Source organism: Ambystoma mexicanum, chromosome 1q (assembly GCF_040938575.1).
Source record: "Ambystoma mexicanum isolate Mex_15411 chromosome 1q, UKY_AmexF1_1, whole genome shotgun sequence".
NCBI classification, from domain to species: domain Eukaryota; kingdom Metazoa; phylum Chordata; class Amphibia; order Caudata; family Ambystomatidae; genus Ambystoma; species Ambystoma mexicanum.
The window spans coordinates 489540720-489558878 of NC_090922.1; the positions used below are offsets into that span (position 1 = coordinate 489540720).

Here is an 18159-nt window from a genome sequence, read left to right on the forward strand (position 1 = left end):
GATAGTCAAGCAGTCTTTTGGGCTGAAGCAGAGTTAGGGAACGACAGGTTCCTAACATTTGAGTGACACCGTCCCAGACATTGAAGGTGGCAGTTTGATCGTTTTTAGTAACACTGAATTACAGAGAGAATGTCTACAAATCAAATCGCACCAGTGACCCTCATTATTCAAAGACCTACTCTTTTTCCATCACCGTACTTAGAGAGGTGGGTTCCACCTTCGGTACAGGCAGCCAAGTTGCTTTGAATGTTTTTCGACTGTTTTCAGGGCCAGGGCAAGCCCACACTTCCAGGCATGGTGTAAAGTTTCAGGATTACCCATCTGTATTATCCAAGAATCCCCTTTCTGGGCTTAAGCTGCAGATTCTAACGGGAGGATGGCAACCATTGAAGTACTGAGATGTGAAAGAATCGGAATAGAAATCATGCAGATTACTAATGAGTAATCTAGCAATTACCTGCACATCCCTCTTACTCATCATCACTCTTGCAACGTGAAAAAAAGGCCAAAGCAGAAAAGCTTTGAATCAGCCAAACATGAAAAAATAACACAGGACTGCTGTACACATGTTTTTTAAAAAATTAACTTGAGCATTGTTAATGAGGCTGGGAGGATAGCTCAGGGGCAACTCATTTGTCTAGTAAGCAAGAAACTCAAAGCTCCCCAAATTTGAATCCCAGTCCTGCGCTTAGAGAGTGGTCTCCTCGTATCCTGGTCTTGCGCTTAGAGACTGGTCTCCTCGGATCCCGGTCCTGCACTTAGAGACTGGTCTCCAGTAGTTTATTGCTGTATAAAAGATACATTCATTAATTAATAGTTTCCTGTTAGCAACTAACAAGGAATCTTGCAAAAATATCTCTATCTCCATCTGTAATGGCATGGCGGGCTCAAAAACGGTGTTCTGGAGGGTTACCCAAAACAATGCCAGGGGTTTAGATACATTTAAAACCTTCTAGCCATCCCCTTTCTGCTATGCACATGTCACTGCCAGCGAACCATGTATGGCAAGACATGGTTCACGAGCCTGCTGTGGCCAGAGACCCAAGCTACACCTCACTGATGACGCCTAACGAGGAATAAATGTGTTTGGGTTGCTTGTGGTCTCATACAGGGGAGATGTGACCTAGCAGTTAGGGCTGGACTGTCTGTTTTGAGGGTGGGACAAAGTCTGTGAGGATACCCAAAGCAATGCCATTGGTGTAGATTAATTCAAAACTTTCCAGCCACCTCCTTTCTGTTTTGCAAATGTGATCTTGTACAGTAGGGCCCAATGCTCTCCCCAGGGTCTTGGCATCTCTGGGTCAGGAAAGACATTCTAGAGACCAAATATGGAAGCAGGCAAAGAATCAGGCTGGAATTTCAAAGGCATCTTTATTCTTCAGGGTACAGAAAGGAAGGATACACCAGTCATCATACATCAGAACTCCAGCAATTATCATCCAAGCTTTGAATTCTGCCCCCTTTGCAGATGGCTCAGCTCTCTATTTCTGCAGTGCACTCTTGTGGGTTTAGGTATTCAAAGACAAGCCCTTTTCCCTTCTAGGGTTGGTTGACTGAACTGTCACTCACCAAACACCCATGTCACACCTACAACTAATTAAAATTGTTTGTGATACACTTGACCTTTACAATGACTCCATCGAAGTATCAAGAGAGAACATTTCTGACATTAGCCCTGAGACATTTTTAGCAAGCAGCACCATGTCTCGCTGTCACAGGAGCCCACGTATGGGTGTCAGCTGTGTGTCCTCTCTGCGAACTCAATAATTGTTGCTAGTTTGAAACAGCTTCCTGCACTATTAGCTATCTTCCCTTGAACACTACATGGCTCCCCCGGCCCGTCACTGTCAAGATTACAGCCAAGAAGTCCAGACAGTATGTTCTCTTCTTCTAAACCTTCAATGAACTGCTTATGATGGAATTATATAATTATTTCTGACATGACTTGCAAAAGTCCACCATCTTAGAAATTGCCTGACTATGCCTAGTTATCACAAAATGGAGGATCAACCTATTCTTGATCAGAACTTGGTACCTGCTCAGATTTGAATCTAGATTTTTAGTAACTATGATAAGCATGTACTACTTGACATACTCTCTACTGTGCAAGACATTCTGACCCCCAAAAATGTATGTCGTCCTACAATGTGGTTTCTTGCCTGCTTAAACCCTACAAGTCTGATTTTTGCACACTCTGAACTATTGATCATCCTGACAAGTTATCTGCATTTGGTTTGAGGGGGAAGGGGTCTATCTCCAATATATTCAGTTTGAGCAGGGGGCGGGGCTACCTTCTGTACAGTCTTTAAGGACAATGTTAGAGCTTGTGCAGTGGTAAAAAAAAATGATGTCTAATTTTGGGCTTCTCATTGCGCTTGTCCCTGTCTCCTTTCAGGTATGGCCTTACTCGCTGTGTCAGCATTTTGTTATGGTTTATCCACCATGTCAACAAGGTGTACTTCTAAACTCTTCCAGTCTTTCCCGAACCTGACAACCAAATTGTTTATACCATAACAAAGAGTTCTGTCACAGGAAACCCCAGAAGAGGCTTTTTGACCACCATGCATGCTCTTAGGGCTTCATCCTGTACCTTCGCTCACTTTAGAGAGCCCCATTATCTGCTAAGGACAGCTAACATGGGCAACTGTCACATTTCACACGCTGCTTCAATAAACAAAGCATATATATCCACTGCCGATGCACTCTTATTTAAACGCAGCAGTTGCAGAGTCTTCATGTGAAGAAGGACATAAAAGAACATGACAGAGACCAGGTATCTGTTCAGCATATGTAAAGAATTAGGACACACTGATCCACAGCCCAACAACTTGTCCTTTCTCACATTGATTTTCCCTCTATCGAGAAAGAAGTTCTCCCATGTTCAAGATCATGCACACAATATTATCTCAACCTCTCTGTGAACCACCAGCAGACAATGATCCATGATCTTTACCAAACCAAATTTAACAGGACATTTTCAGTTATTTCATTGTACGCATACCAGTTCTCCCGGTCTCCAACATATGTACCCATCCTTTCTTTGTAATGGGAAAATGAAGGTGAAAAGAAATCTGAAAAAGTCACCCTTGAGACCACAGATGGCTTTCTACATGAAAAGCCTCAATTGATGTATCTAGGTCTGTTAGGAAGTCTAGCGGAAACATCTCAAACCACCAGACTTTTAAAGTGACTACCTTTGTAACTCAAAGTTATCGAACACCAATGACTCGCTACTAGATGAAATGAAAGAATGTGAAAAAGAATGGTAAACGGGAAACTCAGAAGGCACATGGCTGCTTAAGATTCCTCAGCTGCCAGACCACCCATGGGTGCCTAAAAACACTGCAGGTCGTTAAGGAGTCAAGCCAAAATTGCTAACCTGACAGAAGCAGAGTAGATTGAAAGACATTGCTGAAAGATGTATTCCCCCAGAACAACACCAACTCTAACAGGCAGTTAGATAGGCCAGAGGATAGCTCATGGGTAACACAGATCAACAAGAGGATGCCTTGGGACATACGTTAGATTACAGTCTGGTGCTTAGAAGCAAGCATGTCTGGACTGACCTGGCAGGATGTCAGACGATTTCCTGGTTGGCCTTTGCAATGTGGACTTTTTTTACATGCATTAGTAGAGAGGGTAGTAAATTACTTTGTGTTTTGATTTTTTATTTTACAAACTCACGCTTTTGTCTGGGAGAGTAAGGCCTGCATTCCGTATTCAGGGGTCAGCTTCCTTCTTCAGAATGTCAGCAAAGCCATTGCCTAGTAAGAACAGATATACGTTATAATACCAAAAACAATAACGAGGCCGAAAAAACGATATTCTTTTATCGAATTCCAAAACTGCATCTTATTCACCCCACAGTACCTCCACAGTCCTCTTACCCCTCCCTCCCCCCCACCTTGATGTAGTTCCTTACAACACCCCCTAGATATATGGTTGGGAAAACTGTGCAAATAAATCAGAAAATTCATATACAAAATTTCGACTTTGCTATTTTAAACTTTGTTTTTTTCAGGCGATACCAATTCCTGTTTAAGCCGTGAACGAGTTGGGCTGCAGTTTTCCAAACTTTCCGTACTAACGCTATGCCCCAGATAGAGTAAACTGCGGCGTCAAAGGCCAGTCTTAGTTGAAACTGATGTTTGAGATATGAAGGATGAGAAGGTTTAATGATGATTATGGGGCTACTGTTTGTGTTCTGTGTAATTTTGACCTTTTTATACTTATGTTGGGGAGCCTGTAAAAATGGATGGGTTCCTCACAGAAGACACTGGAGTCACAGATGGGGTAAGTCATTTCTTTACTTAGGTTCTAATCACAAGTCTTCAAGTTCCAAGTTCCAGGTAAGAACATTAGGTTAAAAGGACACAGAGACATCCACTGACACACTCTCTGTCTCAGGCAACTCACTTCTCAACTGACGTACACAGAACACTGACAGGGAATCTCACATCAGCATTCCACAACTCAACATTCCACAGGCATTCCTGTAGCTCACATGCTCACAGAACAGACCTGAGCAAAAAAAGCACATTACACTAGAGGACATCTATCGTTTGAAGAAGCTGTGGATTTTATGACAATTTGATGAAGTGATGCATTGTTTTAATATGTTTAATGTATTGTAATGAATTATTTTGCGACAATTACTTATTTATACTCACACACTCACGCATGCATGTATGCATATTTGCTTAGGATATCAGTCTGTCCAGTCGATCCGACAGTAGGACAGTTAAACAAGCTGTCCTGTTGTACACATGGTTCTATTTGCAAACAATTACAAAAAATAGTGGGGGGGTGAAGACGGGGAGCGGGTGGCCTCCTGCCTGAGTTCCTCTTCCCTGTTACCCCTGAGCAGTAGAGTCTTTTTATAGCGAGACTAGAAATTATCTGACTGATTGATACATATTGCTATGTTCCTGGAGAATCAGACATACCCAGTGCTCTGGGTGAACAACGTAGCTTTCTTCAGTTTCCTCCCGTTTCTGATATTTGAGGTATTAAGACTATTTTTCATTTAAACGGTGCACATTGAGCTGAATTACATACTGATGTCAGCCACTGATTGGCCGATTGGGAAACAAAGTAATACCGACATGGCCAATGTAGCCTGTTTTCCTGAACTGATGTGGGTGGGCCAGGTTCATGACTGTCCACTGAACATCTGGTACTTTTCACTAAGATGACCGTTCAAATATGCCTACGATAAAAATGTTTCCATTCATTTTGCAAAAAATCCAACACTTGGACTTGTGAATGAGTCCCCAAAATGAATGTATTTCGCTTTTGTTTTCTGTCCCCAGTCCGACAGAAAAGGGTACCACATAACTTGCCACCAGACAACATGGTCTAACGAGGTAAAACAAACCCCCAGCCCCGATTTGACAGTTCATACTCAGTCACTAATCCACATCTCAGTGTGCACTTTCAATGGCTGTGAGAAATTTAAAAGACATGTTTCCTTTTGTTCAAATGATTTGCAGATGTTTCTGTGGGGATGCCCCCAAAAAACGAATGACAAAATGATGAGGCTGAAAATGCAGATTTTTTTTCTAATCACATTGTTTGACCGTTTTGCACTTTTTTACAGCATAAATAAACGGGATGTGGGGTAAGGGAATAAATCAAGGTAAGCGGAGTGTGTGGGCTAGCTCAGGGGTCACCCCCGCATTTAAAAAAAAGTGCATGAAAACGAAAAGGCATTTTGGAAATTGGATTTTTAAAAATGCAGTATTTTCAGCCTCGTTTTTTTAATTTCGGTATTTCAACGTAGAACCCCAGGAATTGACTCACTGCAACAATGATATCTGCTTGCACTGTAAATTTACAGAGCTGCGTTGCAGATCCTACTTTTCCGACTGCTTTTTTTCTGAGGCATACCAGCAAATTTGGGCTGTACAAGTTGTTAAAGAGAGGATATACAAAAATTAAGTGGTTAACAGTATCCTTTATGGACTTTGAAAATAACACTTATCCCAATACCAGGATACATTTCTTGTTAAATGCAGCTACCTGCAAAATTCCCAGTCAGAATTTTGCAAGTAGACTCCAGGCATGTAGGGGGCTGGACAACATTGAACCCTTTCTAAAAGCCTCTTCTGCTTGTTTGAATCATTATTCTTCTAGCAATCGGCTTTGTGCATAGTTGTTCAGACATGTCTAGTGCAACCTTTTTGATATTATCTCCTGACCACCTCTCCTGATTCTTTGCTCATGGAGCAAGGCTGTCCCAATGACACTCCAGGCCTGCTGTTCTTAGCCAATCTCCTTCCTGTCTGGCTCATCCTGCCAGAACAATTAAAAACATCCTGCGTGGTGGAATTTGTATACTCTCCAGCAGATGGTATCATCCCCAATCTAACCCAACATTGAACAGATTTCATTGGGATTAAAACTTCAACCGATGTCCTTTCAAATTCCAATTGAACTGCAATATTTGAGGCTGAGTGGGGCATTCCTAAGGTTTCTTTCCAAAGATCGGGGATACCCAAGAGTGAACCAAAATATCTGCACCATGCATTCAGGCTTGCAGCACTCATCTCATAGAATATTTTGGACAAAGCCTCTCTGTTCCAGCATAATTTAGAGAAATGTGCTACAATTGTAGCGTTTCTTGTTATCTTGATTCCATTGTTCTCTATATGGTCGCTGCATGTTCCTTTCCTCATGAATCTCAGGCTCGAATAGTCATAATATGGCACCTCTTCTAAAACTATCCTATAAATGACTGCTCTTCAGCATTCGTTCTCACCTACACAGGACATGACCTTTGTTTTCCCCAAGTTTTATGTCTGGACTCTTTCGTTTACTAAGTGCTCTGAAAAAAGGTTTTTAACCTCCACCGATCCTTACCTTTGTGGGGCTTAAGCAGGGCTGTGTGGTTGCTCCAAACTTTTTCCACCTTTATGTCTTAGATATTGCAACTTTGATGATGGAAATGCATTGGAAGGACAGGGCCTCCCTGTCCTTGTTCTGTAGTCCCTTTTCATGTGTGTTCTGTATTGTTTTCTGGCCAGCAGTCCATGTGGGACTCCTGGCAAGGCAGCTCTTCCTCTTTTTGTTTTGTGTACAAACCCTTGGGATACCCTTATGGCACCCATGGGTGGGGGTACAACCCTGTACCCCTAGTGTATGTTTTTGGGCACCTGTGTGTCCCACAGATCAGGGTATGGGCTGGGGCAGCTCCATGCTGAATTTCCCAAGTGCTCTGAGTATCCTCCATTTTGGGATCCCCAGGCCCTGCCATTGGAATCTGTTGATTCCTGATAGTAGACAAGATAGCCCCTGTGGCCTCTTGCTTTCTATTGCCGGTTAGCTTGTTTTCCCCAAAGTCCTGGCAAGCCCTGACTCTGTCCCTTCCCCCTGACTGGCTGTTGGGTGGAATTCGATTTATGGTATTGTGGGGAAGTCCAGGCCAGACCGGCTGGAGCCTTCCCAGTGACAGTTTGTTGTGGGTACACCCTTGGGGTGGGACCTGGTTGAATGGATTGTGTGACCAATATGCACTTCATGTTATGGGTGTTTGGTTTCTGGTATGTAATACAATTACTGAGACAGCCCTGCCCGAAACTGGTATGAATGCAGTGTGGAGTGCTGAATGGCTGAGTACTTGTACCAATACACATTCCTTGTTCTGAGTGTCTGAGAGGGAGGAGAATGACCTGAATACACCGTGAGCCTGATTGTGTGCCTGACTGCCTGAATGCCCTTCTGAGTGATTGGTTGCCTGAGTGTGACCCAGCAGAGTGAATGTGAGACAGAACAGTATATCCGGGGGCCTCTCACTGCTAGAAATCATTCAGAAGCTGAAGTCGGAACTGATGCTTGATCTCGACTGCCGAGCCCAAAGAAGAAGGTTGACTGCTGTTACCTTCACCGCAATCTGAAAGCCGCCATGATGTCGAGACTGATCCGAGAAATGACCTGGCTAGGAGACCTCTCCTCATGCTACGAGGTACCACCGTGCACCCCTAAACTTCGCCGAAGCGCCCTGGAAGCCAGCCTTCAAAAGACTGTTGACTGTAGATGGGAACCGCAGAGGATAACGAAGAGAAGCACCTGACATTCCATCCACCGTTGTTGACCAGGGTTCTCAAGTTTACTATAACCGATGGAAGCCCGTCAAAGCTGTGTTGCCCAGAAGCAGGAACCGCTTGCCGCCGAGCCGCCGACGACTGGAGCCGTAACGCTCCATTGATTAAGACACTTTGACTTCAAGGACGTCTCGCCAGCAGCGCCGAACGCTTTGTCCCACTGAGAAAGTCGAGGCGCCAACGCGCCGAGGAGCATCCGCCGGTGGGTTTCCTGCCAAACAAAGACCACAGAGACGCCGGACGACTTAACGCCCTTGCTGGGCCAAAGTTCTTCAGTGACTCTTTATGGCCATGAAAAATTGTCGTCGAGGTGCACCGCACACCTCATCCTCGCAGGACGTCCCCGATTGATCGTCTACGAGCACCGCCAGGACCGAAGCTGCCGCCGTGATGCCTTTGTTTACCATTTCCTCATGGGATCTCGATGGTCTATGGCTCCTGCCTTAAAGGGAGCCACTCAAGAAAGATCTTTTGCCGGCCCGACGTCTGCCTCTGTTATTCCAGGTACATTGGGGTGGTAGAACCATTTTAGAGGGAAATAAGACTCATATAAACAATATATGGACTTGCTTGTGTTATATCTTTATTTTACAGGTTGCCCAGGTACGGGGGATCCTCATACAGAACTGTGCCTAGTGGTAGAAGCCCAGTATTCTGCCTTTGGTTTTAACCAACCTGCTTTCCTCCTATGTCTATTGTTGGTTCACTTTATCAACTAATTTGTATGACATTTGAACTGAGTAGAGTTGATGCATTTTAATGGAATCAAAGAGTAATTGTGGTGCCACGTAGAAACTGAATATATTTACCATTTAGATTAACTTGAGCACAAAGTGTGTTATTGTGATTGTGTACATAACTTGAGCCTATTTATACAACAAACTGTGTTTTCACTAACATAGTGTGTAGACATTCCTTTGTTGGTGCTTGGGGACTACACTGTACTAGATAATCTTGGCTGGGGTGCTCTGTGCCTCTACTCTGCCATATAGAGAGCAGGAGTACAGATATCCCCCCTCTCCAGTCTTTACAGCAGCCTTGTGGGAGGCGGGAACTACAAATCCGGTAAAGATGGGCAAACTAATTCTAAACTGGTTGGCCTTTGCTGATGAAATTATTCTTTTTGACAAGGCTTCAATTGGCCTCCACAGGAAACTGATTCTATTCCACCATTATGCTGTCCAAAATAATTTAATAATCAATGGGCAAAAATCCAAGGTCTTTATTTGTTCCACTAAAAAAAGTCCGGAAGCCTTTATCTGGAAGGTGGGTGAACAGCCTTTGGGAAGGGTGTCATCAATGAGGTACTTGGGATTTAATCTCGACAATAACCTTTCTAGGGAGCTTGGATTACTCTCATTAGAGGGGAATTTACTGTATTGCTGGCAAAAATGAAGCAAATAAACTCTCAACTATGTTGTTACTCCTTGGTACCCCCTGATCAGGTTCTACCTTCAGAACATTGAGCCCATAGTCCTAAATGGTCTTGGCATAGTCCTCTTTGATCTGGGGGCCTCACTTAAGACACTACAGGGGTAACTTTGGAAGAGGACTCTAGGCCTTAACAATTCTATGCCCTGCCTAGTTGTCAGACACAAGCTCAGACTCTTTTCTCTGGCGGTCAGAGTCCTATTGAGGAAGTTAACTGAATACGCCAAAATGTTAAACCTTCCAAACAACTTCTTTTACCAATCCTTGGGTGAGCCATCATCAATCCAATCGGCCCCCACTCTGACCTTGTTCAAGACTACTATGTGTGTGATACTTAGTCAGATTGGGTCCTCTCCTGAAGAATTAACGGTGGTGCCTGGGGTTGTAAATCATAAACTATCCACAGCGGATTGGGCTGAACCCTCAGATCTATTGGGTAACTTTTCCCTTTATGGGGAGTATGCAAAGTTCAGAAGAAATCGATCAGAGCGCCTGATGAATGTGTCCTTATTTCCTTGCCCAAAGATTCGGGGCGTATATATGCACTTCCGTTTGAATCAATTTCCAACATTGGAAAGGAGATCTAAGTGGGACATGTCACTAACAAACACTAATTGTAGGTTTTGTAAGATTGCTGCATTGGAAACACTCAAACACATTGTCCTGTCATGTACCACATTTGCGGAACCACGGCTACGCTATTTGGGTGCAGCGCTACTGACCGAGATGTTCTGGGTTTGGCTCATGTGGGGCAACGTGGTGAAATTAATCCTGGCGTTGTATGCTTTTTTATGTGTTTTATTGGTGAAAATAGCTGAATTTTAAACTCTGCTTCACGGATGAATACAATCGATCAGATTGCTATATTTCTTGAAATGTTATTAACTTTTTGTAGTAATGTTTCTTCGTCCTGTTTCATCATTTGTAAGATTTGAGGACTTTTTGCTTCTTGCTTGTGTTGCATTTTATTGTTTTCTTTTGTGGCTAAACACAATAGAAAAAGAGTTTTCTTAAACCCCTGAGGGCCTAATTCACAGAAGCATTTTATAATGGCAAACCCCATTGGGAAACGCTCTGTGCATAAGGGCCTGAGTGTCTTAGACATCAACACTGTGTCGTCTTCAAACATTATTGTACTCATTGTTTTTTTATTTAAATTCACTGCATTGTACAAAACAGCGCTGGGGCATCTAAGCATAATGCTCCCTCCCCCGCCCCCTTGTTTCTATCACCCTGGCTCTTTACCAATTTCTCCAGTTTCTGTTTCCACAACCTCCATTCCTCGTTATACTAGGGATTCTTGTTGAATGCCGCTGCCTTGATTGCCTCTCTTGGTTTAGTCATGAATCGTGAGTCATTTTCAAATTAACCACATTGGCCTTAATCTCATACTTTTCAAGTGCATCAATGGACTCAAACAGTAGTATTTGATCCAGAAAATTCGACTATATCATCCAACGCGCCACCTCTGTTCCACAAACGTGAACTTCCTGGTAATTCTTCATTCCAACTGCATTACTAGAGAGGACACTCGGTTCGTAGTTGGTCCTCGTTTGTGGAATTCACTTACACCTGATATCTGTAGGCTGAAATCTGTCACCTTACTTAGGAAAGAATTGAAGACCTTTCTGTTTGCCTTCTTCTTTCCTTTTTTTTAAGAGCGCTCTTTTGTTGTCTGTTGCAACTGCGCCCAGGTGCAGTTTTCACTGCTCAGTAAAATGTCATGTGCTTGAACAATTCTCCATAATCAATCAATCATGAAGGGTTGTATTTAGGTCGTTATTTTCTCACAGGTCACCCTAATTTCCGTGGCACTTAAGTTGCTTGAGTCAAAGTTAACTTCTAGTACAGAGAGGAGTATCCTGTATTTTAGAGTGCGTCAGAAGGGGGACCTTTGACGTACTGATGTTTTATCTTGTAATGGGGTCTTGGCTGCCTGTGCCTGTCAAGGATTCTGATGGATTACATTCGAGAGCACTTAGAAGGAGGTAGTCATTGTGGCCTGACTTCTTCCAATGTATAAATGTGGCCCGTGTTGGGATAACCCCCTGCAGCCTGTAGCTAATGCATAGTGGTGCTTGCTTTTGGCTTTCCCCTTGTCAACAGGGGTATTCCCCAAATGATATGACCTTCCTCCACTAATTCAGCAACTATAGGCGAGTGCCTCAGTTATTTACTATCCCAAGAAATGTTGAGAACAAACTAATGCCCCAATTTTAAGCGCCTAGAAAAAAATGACATTTATATGAAGTCTGTTGAAACACTGTGGCATACACTGCACTCGAAAGTAAGAACCTAATGTTAACATCTTACATAGACAACTCCTTCAAAGGGAGCACCTGGAAAGGGAACGCTGCCTCTGGGCATTACGATTCCCGCAAGCATGTGCCTCATTTTGTTTAACACCTCTCTTGCACCCTCCAGAGATTAATGGCTGCTGACCTGCATTTGTTATTTTACTTAGGCTGCAAGTGAAGAATCTGAAACATATATGTTTTATAAAAATGGGGAAATTGAGATGTCTGATGGGAAATTAAGTTGAGTTGGAATTGCCAATCTATTCACAAAACATGGCCCATCCTTAGCCCAACCATTATGAAACATCAACTCTTCCTTGTCAGCTGCTGGTCTCAAGCAAGAGCACCTGGAGCCAAATTACAGAAACTTTGCACGGGTGGAAATTCCAAAATTGCCTGGTATTAGCACTAGGGCAAAGCGTGCCCTATTTTTAGAGAACACAGGGACACATTAGAAAACCATTGCATCACAACAAGTACAGTTTGGAATATTAAAAGCACTAGGGCAAACATTGTCCTAGTGCAAAAAATATGCATTTTAACTGCATGTTTGCACCAGTGCAAAGTTTGCCCTAGTGCTAATATGGAATGGTATTAGCATTAGAGTCAACTTTGCCCTGATGTAAAAATGCACCAGAAAAGTCTATTTTTTGCCCTGATGATTTTAAGATGCCAAACTGCACTTGTTGTGTTGCAGTGGTGTTCTAATGTGCCCCAGTGTTTTTTAAAAATAGGGCAAACTTTGCCCCAGTGCTAAGTTGCACCGGTCCTAAGTTTCTGTTATGTGGCCCCTGGTGGCACAAAGAGACCACTCGCAGGCAATCTGTGTGCCACTATTTCCCTAGCATGAAAGAGTTTCTCATTGAGCGCTTTGCCATGTATCTTCCCCACCAGGGCTTTAGCCAAACATTCCAAGAATAAGGAGGCATTGGGAGCGACCCCCTACTTAAGGAGGGGTGTGAACATGTGGAAATGTACAGTCCAGCAAACAGTGATGTTTAATTTCTTGTTTCCATGCTTGGCTAACCACCCCCCTCCGTCCAGGAACGCTATGAGTGTGCAGTGTAGCAAGAGATGGCAGGTACATGGGCAAATGTGAAGTCAGGGCATTCTGCATTCGATCCCGGGATAATACTGCTTACTGTAGAATTGCATGCACATTTTATTTGTTTATGAACTGAACACTTTGCTTAAAAAGAATACCGTAATAAGAAATCCAAACCAAACTCAAAATATAGAGGGGATCTTGTTGGTCAGTTGCATAACATGATTGAAAGGCATAAAAGCCTTGAGTAAGGGTTTAACACCTTTCAATCACGTCACACCACATTTTCATGCATGTGTATGGCAGAGAGGAGGGGTGGAACGCAACTTGCATTTCTGACACCTCCCTTCCTCTCTGCCATTCAAATGCCCCAGCATTTGCGCCGGCATCAATTTCCATGCTGGCACAAATGCTGGAGATCCCTATGGGGTCCACCGGCTTTATGCATCAGCATAAAGCCGGTGGACCCCATGGGGATCCATTGTTCACACTGCCTGCCATTTTTGCATGGTAGGAGGTGTGTACAATTACAATGAAACCCTGCCGAGATGCTCTCATGTCGGGAAAAATTTAATTTTAATTGTGAACACTGCTTACCATGCTAGCAGGTCGGGCAGGGTTTTTCGGCATGCACAATCAAACGTAAACGCTGGCTGCCATGGGAGCATGCCAGGCAGCGTTTACTCACTTTGCACGGCGGAGTGCAAAAGTACAAGGCAAAAGGTGGTTTACACATGTGATGAAATTTGGCAGCAGGGAGACGCCTACATGCATGTCAATGCATAACGGCTCCCTGCCTCCAAATTATGTTTTTATGAGCATGAGTTCGAGAGTAGCAGAGCAGTCAACATGTCTCAGTGCAGGCGTGACCAGACCATCCAGTTTTCTTTCTTGGCATGTTTTATCTCCCGGTGTTGTACAATCAGAAATTGTTTTCCCAAGGAATTTCGTCCAGTGCTTAACACGAACACCTGTGACTCTGAGCCCATCTAATTCAATTTGCTGCTGCACGCCATGGATGTTCTTGCTTCCTCTCTCCTCCCTCGTCCACCCAAGCGCATTTCCGCTGCAGGATAGAGTCCAGCTAGACGCCTAACTTCCAGGTCATGTTCTGCCAGCTCTGGCCTCGTGGTTCATTTCTTTTCTAACAGTGTGCAGACGAGGCAGCACGCCTATTTATTGGTCGTCCAATCAGAATAAAGTGGCTATGCCTCCTTAAGGATTCATTGGGAATCCTTAAGGAGGAGAGGAGGGGGGGAGAGTAGAAATAGAAGGTAGGCTGATTGGGGAAGAGGATGACTTATGAAAGATGACATAGGAGTGGGGAGGACAAGGAAAGCAGACTTTATGTTTGAGAAATGAGGAGAAATAAGGAGCTATGGGATTGCTGAACGAGGAGGAGGAGGAGGAATGGGAACTAAGAGGATTGGTACAAAACTATACATCCGGGGCGAAGTGGGGAATGTATAGGGTGTGTGACGAAGACAGCTGATGACTGATGAGGAGCAATAATGAATGAGCAGAAGTAGTGAGGTTTCCTGATTTGGTAGAACAACTTTCAATGACTTCAGATTGAGGACTAGTCACTAGCAAACTGGTAAACCATTGAGTAGTGTGTTTTTCATTAGAGCAGGGAGGCAATGTAATAGGGGCCATGTTGGCGCCTTCATGGTGTAGTAGGCCAAAGCAGGCTTGATGACATGTGCAGGGGTTTATGACGCACATGACCTTCCAGCATAAACATGTTTCATTCTCTCCACAGGCTCTGCTGCTTCTACCACCGTTGCTGCACGTGGTTGTGCAACTCCGAATTTCTGTGATCCTGGAGGCTACAAGGTGTTAAATGGAAGTGAACCAATAATGACGTTTGACTCGGTCTGCACAGACAGCAGCATCCGCCTTCAGCATGGCATCTTTCTGCCATTCCTCGTTGCGCTGCTTGCGCTGTACCCCTTCTTCTAGACCTCTCTGGAACAACTGCCAACCGGCTGCCACCACCATTGGCATCATGTAAAGCTTGATACCAATGTGTTCACATTTCTGCGGGCCTACTGAGCTGAGGCATCATCTCATTCCTCTTTGAGGCTTCCTCTCAGACCAGTTCCACGCTTTGACTTTTCACTAGCTTTGCAATCGTTATTTCCCCTGTGTGCCTCCCAGCCCAACTGCAATACTGTGCACTGATTCTGAAAGCAAAGGTTTTTACAATGTAGATATTTTGACCAGAGCTATAACGACACCTCGCAAACACATCAAACAAGTAGGCTGGCCTTAGCATAGTCATACTGCACACCTAAACTGGATTTGATAGAAGTCTAAGTGTTTGGAGCTAGGTTGTAGCCTCTCTATCTTTGCAAAATTACTGACATAATTTGAACTTAGCCAGCCGTGAGATGATTTAGCTCCCTCAAACATCCTCTAAGCCTCAAAGTGTTGACAGACTTGGAAGTGCCCAGATCTTTTAAAAGCATGTAGTGACACCATTGGCACACTTTTGTGAGGGACAATATTGACATATGTTTACATTTAGGACACAGTGAGGATTATAGACGTCTGGCAAGTCTATAGACTGTAACTGCGAGGATCCTTGACATCTGCACTTGGTGGCATAAGTTAAGTCGAAGAGGAATATGCACCTCTTGATATTAAATATGGTTAGTTAATTGAGCCGTAATGAATGGGCCATGTTTATTGTGCATCAATGATTGGGATGGTTGTAATATCACCTGCCTGGGGTGACATGTTTGTGCCATTCTCATTTGAAGGAAATGGGAGTTTACAATAAAAGAATTCCAACTTCTACACTGCGTCCTGACTTTGTGACTAATCTAAACCTTACGGTGGAGAATAATAAAGTAATTCTCAATTGAGAACATAATCATTATATGAAACTCATTAAAATCGAATTCAGCAATCCAAGGTACATAACATAAAACGTACAATTTTTTCATTAAAGCCAGAGAGAATCTGAGAGCCTCCTTAGCCAGCATGAACATCAATATAGAGGAGGCATTACAGTGTCCTCTGTCTTGCCACTTGCCTGGAACCATGCAACACCATTTATACAAAAGCAAAAAAGACCAAGAAGTGCAACTTTGCACAATCGTTCCCAGGTTGCAGGTAAGATCAGTTCTGGAGATTCATTTTGTAGACATGGTAGCTCGCCGGACTGGACACCTAAAGACTGGACAGGACTGGACACCAAAAGAACCCTTGAATTATTTTTAAATTGGCGTAATGTTACATTGCACAAACACACGTAGCAAACACATGTAGCAAGCCATACCCCACTAAGCAGAGTTTGGGGAGGCCCTCCTCCCAAGAAAAAATGGAATATGTATGTGGTGTTTGTTCTCTCGGTAACAAGGAGTTTCGACATTGGTCTTTAATGTACCATTGAATGTTTATTTGCATTTGCCGCAGCTACTGCCACACGCAGTCTCTCTAGAACAAGGAAACCACACTCTCAGCAGCTCCCAGACAGTCCCCTCATGCAGGGATTCATCACTATCATACCAACATGCTTTGCCCCTAGGAGCAGAGACTGAGCTAATGCTACACTTCACTGTACTGTACTGTTCCAGTATGCAGGATCCGACTGTCTCCCTAACCCAAACAACAATGTCTGCATGTTACAATTAGTTTGACTCGTCTCAATTTCAACAATGTAGCCAGTGTACCTGGTCGACCGCTCCACATGGGCATACACATTGACTGATTAGGATGGAGAAGAGGCTATGGCGGAGACGTATGGCTATTACACCCAGTGTCAACCCTTGTTGGTAAAATTGGCACCAATGTGCCCCATATACTATTGGACTCTTTCAATCCTCATCATTTTACCACAACTTCTACTTGCCAAGTAATTCACATTCCATACATCTTTTAGTTGGTTCTCTGTTTTATTCTTCAAGAAAGCTTCATCCATGCTTTATTTTTTTAGAAATGTCATGCAAAATGTTGAATTCATTACACAAATAATCTAGTTTCATCTTCAATATCACTCATCCATGTTACTTTATGGTGCTTATAAAAAATGAGATTTGTAATATATTGATGTTAAATTCCAGAAAAACGAATTCTGGGTGATTTGGTATTTTTATTTACACCTCTTCGTAGATGTAGTGAAAAATAAGCAGATTCCAATCAGAAGGTAAGCCTAAAATACAGCTCCATGTATTTCCACTTAATAGGCCCTGATTCATGGATTATTTGCGCCAAGAAAAATGAGATTTGTGCGCCATTCTGCCCGCAAATCCCTGTTTAACTAATGGGGATTTGCGGGCAGAATGGCGCACAAATCCCGTTTTTTTGGGCGCAAATGATCCATGAATCAGGCCTATAATGTCAGGGCTTTTCGATCAAACCCACAATTCTTTAAACAGTAAAATCTCAGGCATTTTCCAAATTCCAATCATGTTAATATTACCATCCAAGTCTGAATGGCTACAGAAGCATTACATTTAATACCGTGTACAGAACAGTTTTATGTGACCAAGAAAATACACATATTCAAATCATCATCATATTAAATATCACATAATCACATGCACAAGCACCTGCTGTCCTTGCTTGTACCCTACCAATGTTCTCATTGTGAGCAAGTACAGACATCCTTTTTCTGGCCTCCATACCGTCTATGATGAAATGCAAACTTTTTGGCCTGTACTTTAGGCACATATTATGGAAATCCTTAAAATCCCCAGTGTGGCAAAATTCCGTTAGGCCCTTCAAATCTTTGGTAAGCAATTTGTCACACACAATCCTTTGAAGGGCTATGTGAGGAGGGGAGCCATGCACCAACCACTTTTTCTTATGATCCTGCTCTTCACTCAAACGTCCATGTACACACTTGTGATAATGCTCTGTATCCACACATGAGAATACGTTGAACTATGATTGAGCAGCTAACAACCACTTTTCAACCAGAATCTGGACTGAACCCTCATACGTTTTTGAACACCCTTATAGATGGCTGCAGATGGACTCTGAATTTTGTCTATTCCCACATGCCTGTGCGTGGCTATCAATTCTATTTACAATCCCCTTTATTGCAATCTCCTTATCCCAGGCAATGGTGAGCCAGAAGATATTCCAACCAATAGACTCACTCCTGGATGAAATTGGCTTGTTTCACACCCTCATGACACATGCAGCCAAATTATTCAACCTTATACCAGAAGAACAAAGGAAGGAAGGTTTCCTTTTCCAGAGGAGCGAAGCTTCCAGAAATTCTGTAGTGTCTAGTCCCATGTTGGAGGATATTTGGGAGGATGGTCTTCTA

The 18159-nt window shown here is 43.3% G+C and overlaps 1 protein-coding gene across 1 annotated transcript in view; it reads left to right on the forward strand.

Annotated features, from left to right (window-relative positions):
- Nucleotides 1-15674, forward strand: part of LOC138521603 (phospholipase A2 inhibitor gamma subunit B-like) — a 230753-nt gene extending 215079 nt beyond the window's left edge. Inside the window, exon 5 of the mRNA XM_069634551.1 lies at nt 14638-15674. Within this exon, the coding sequence (XP_069490652.1) occupies nt 14638-14837 (200 nt within the window). The 3' untranslated portion in view covers nt 14838-15674. The remainder of the gene's footprint in view (nt 1-14637) is intronic.
- The last annotated feature ends 2485 nt before the right edge of the window (nt 15675-18159 follow it).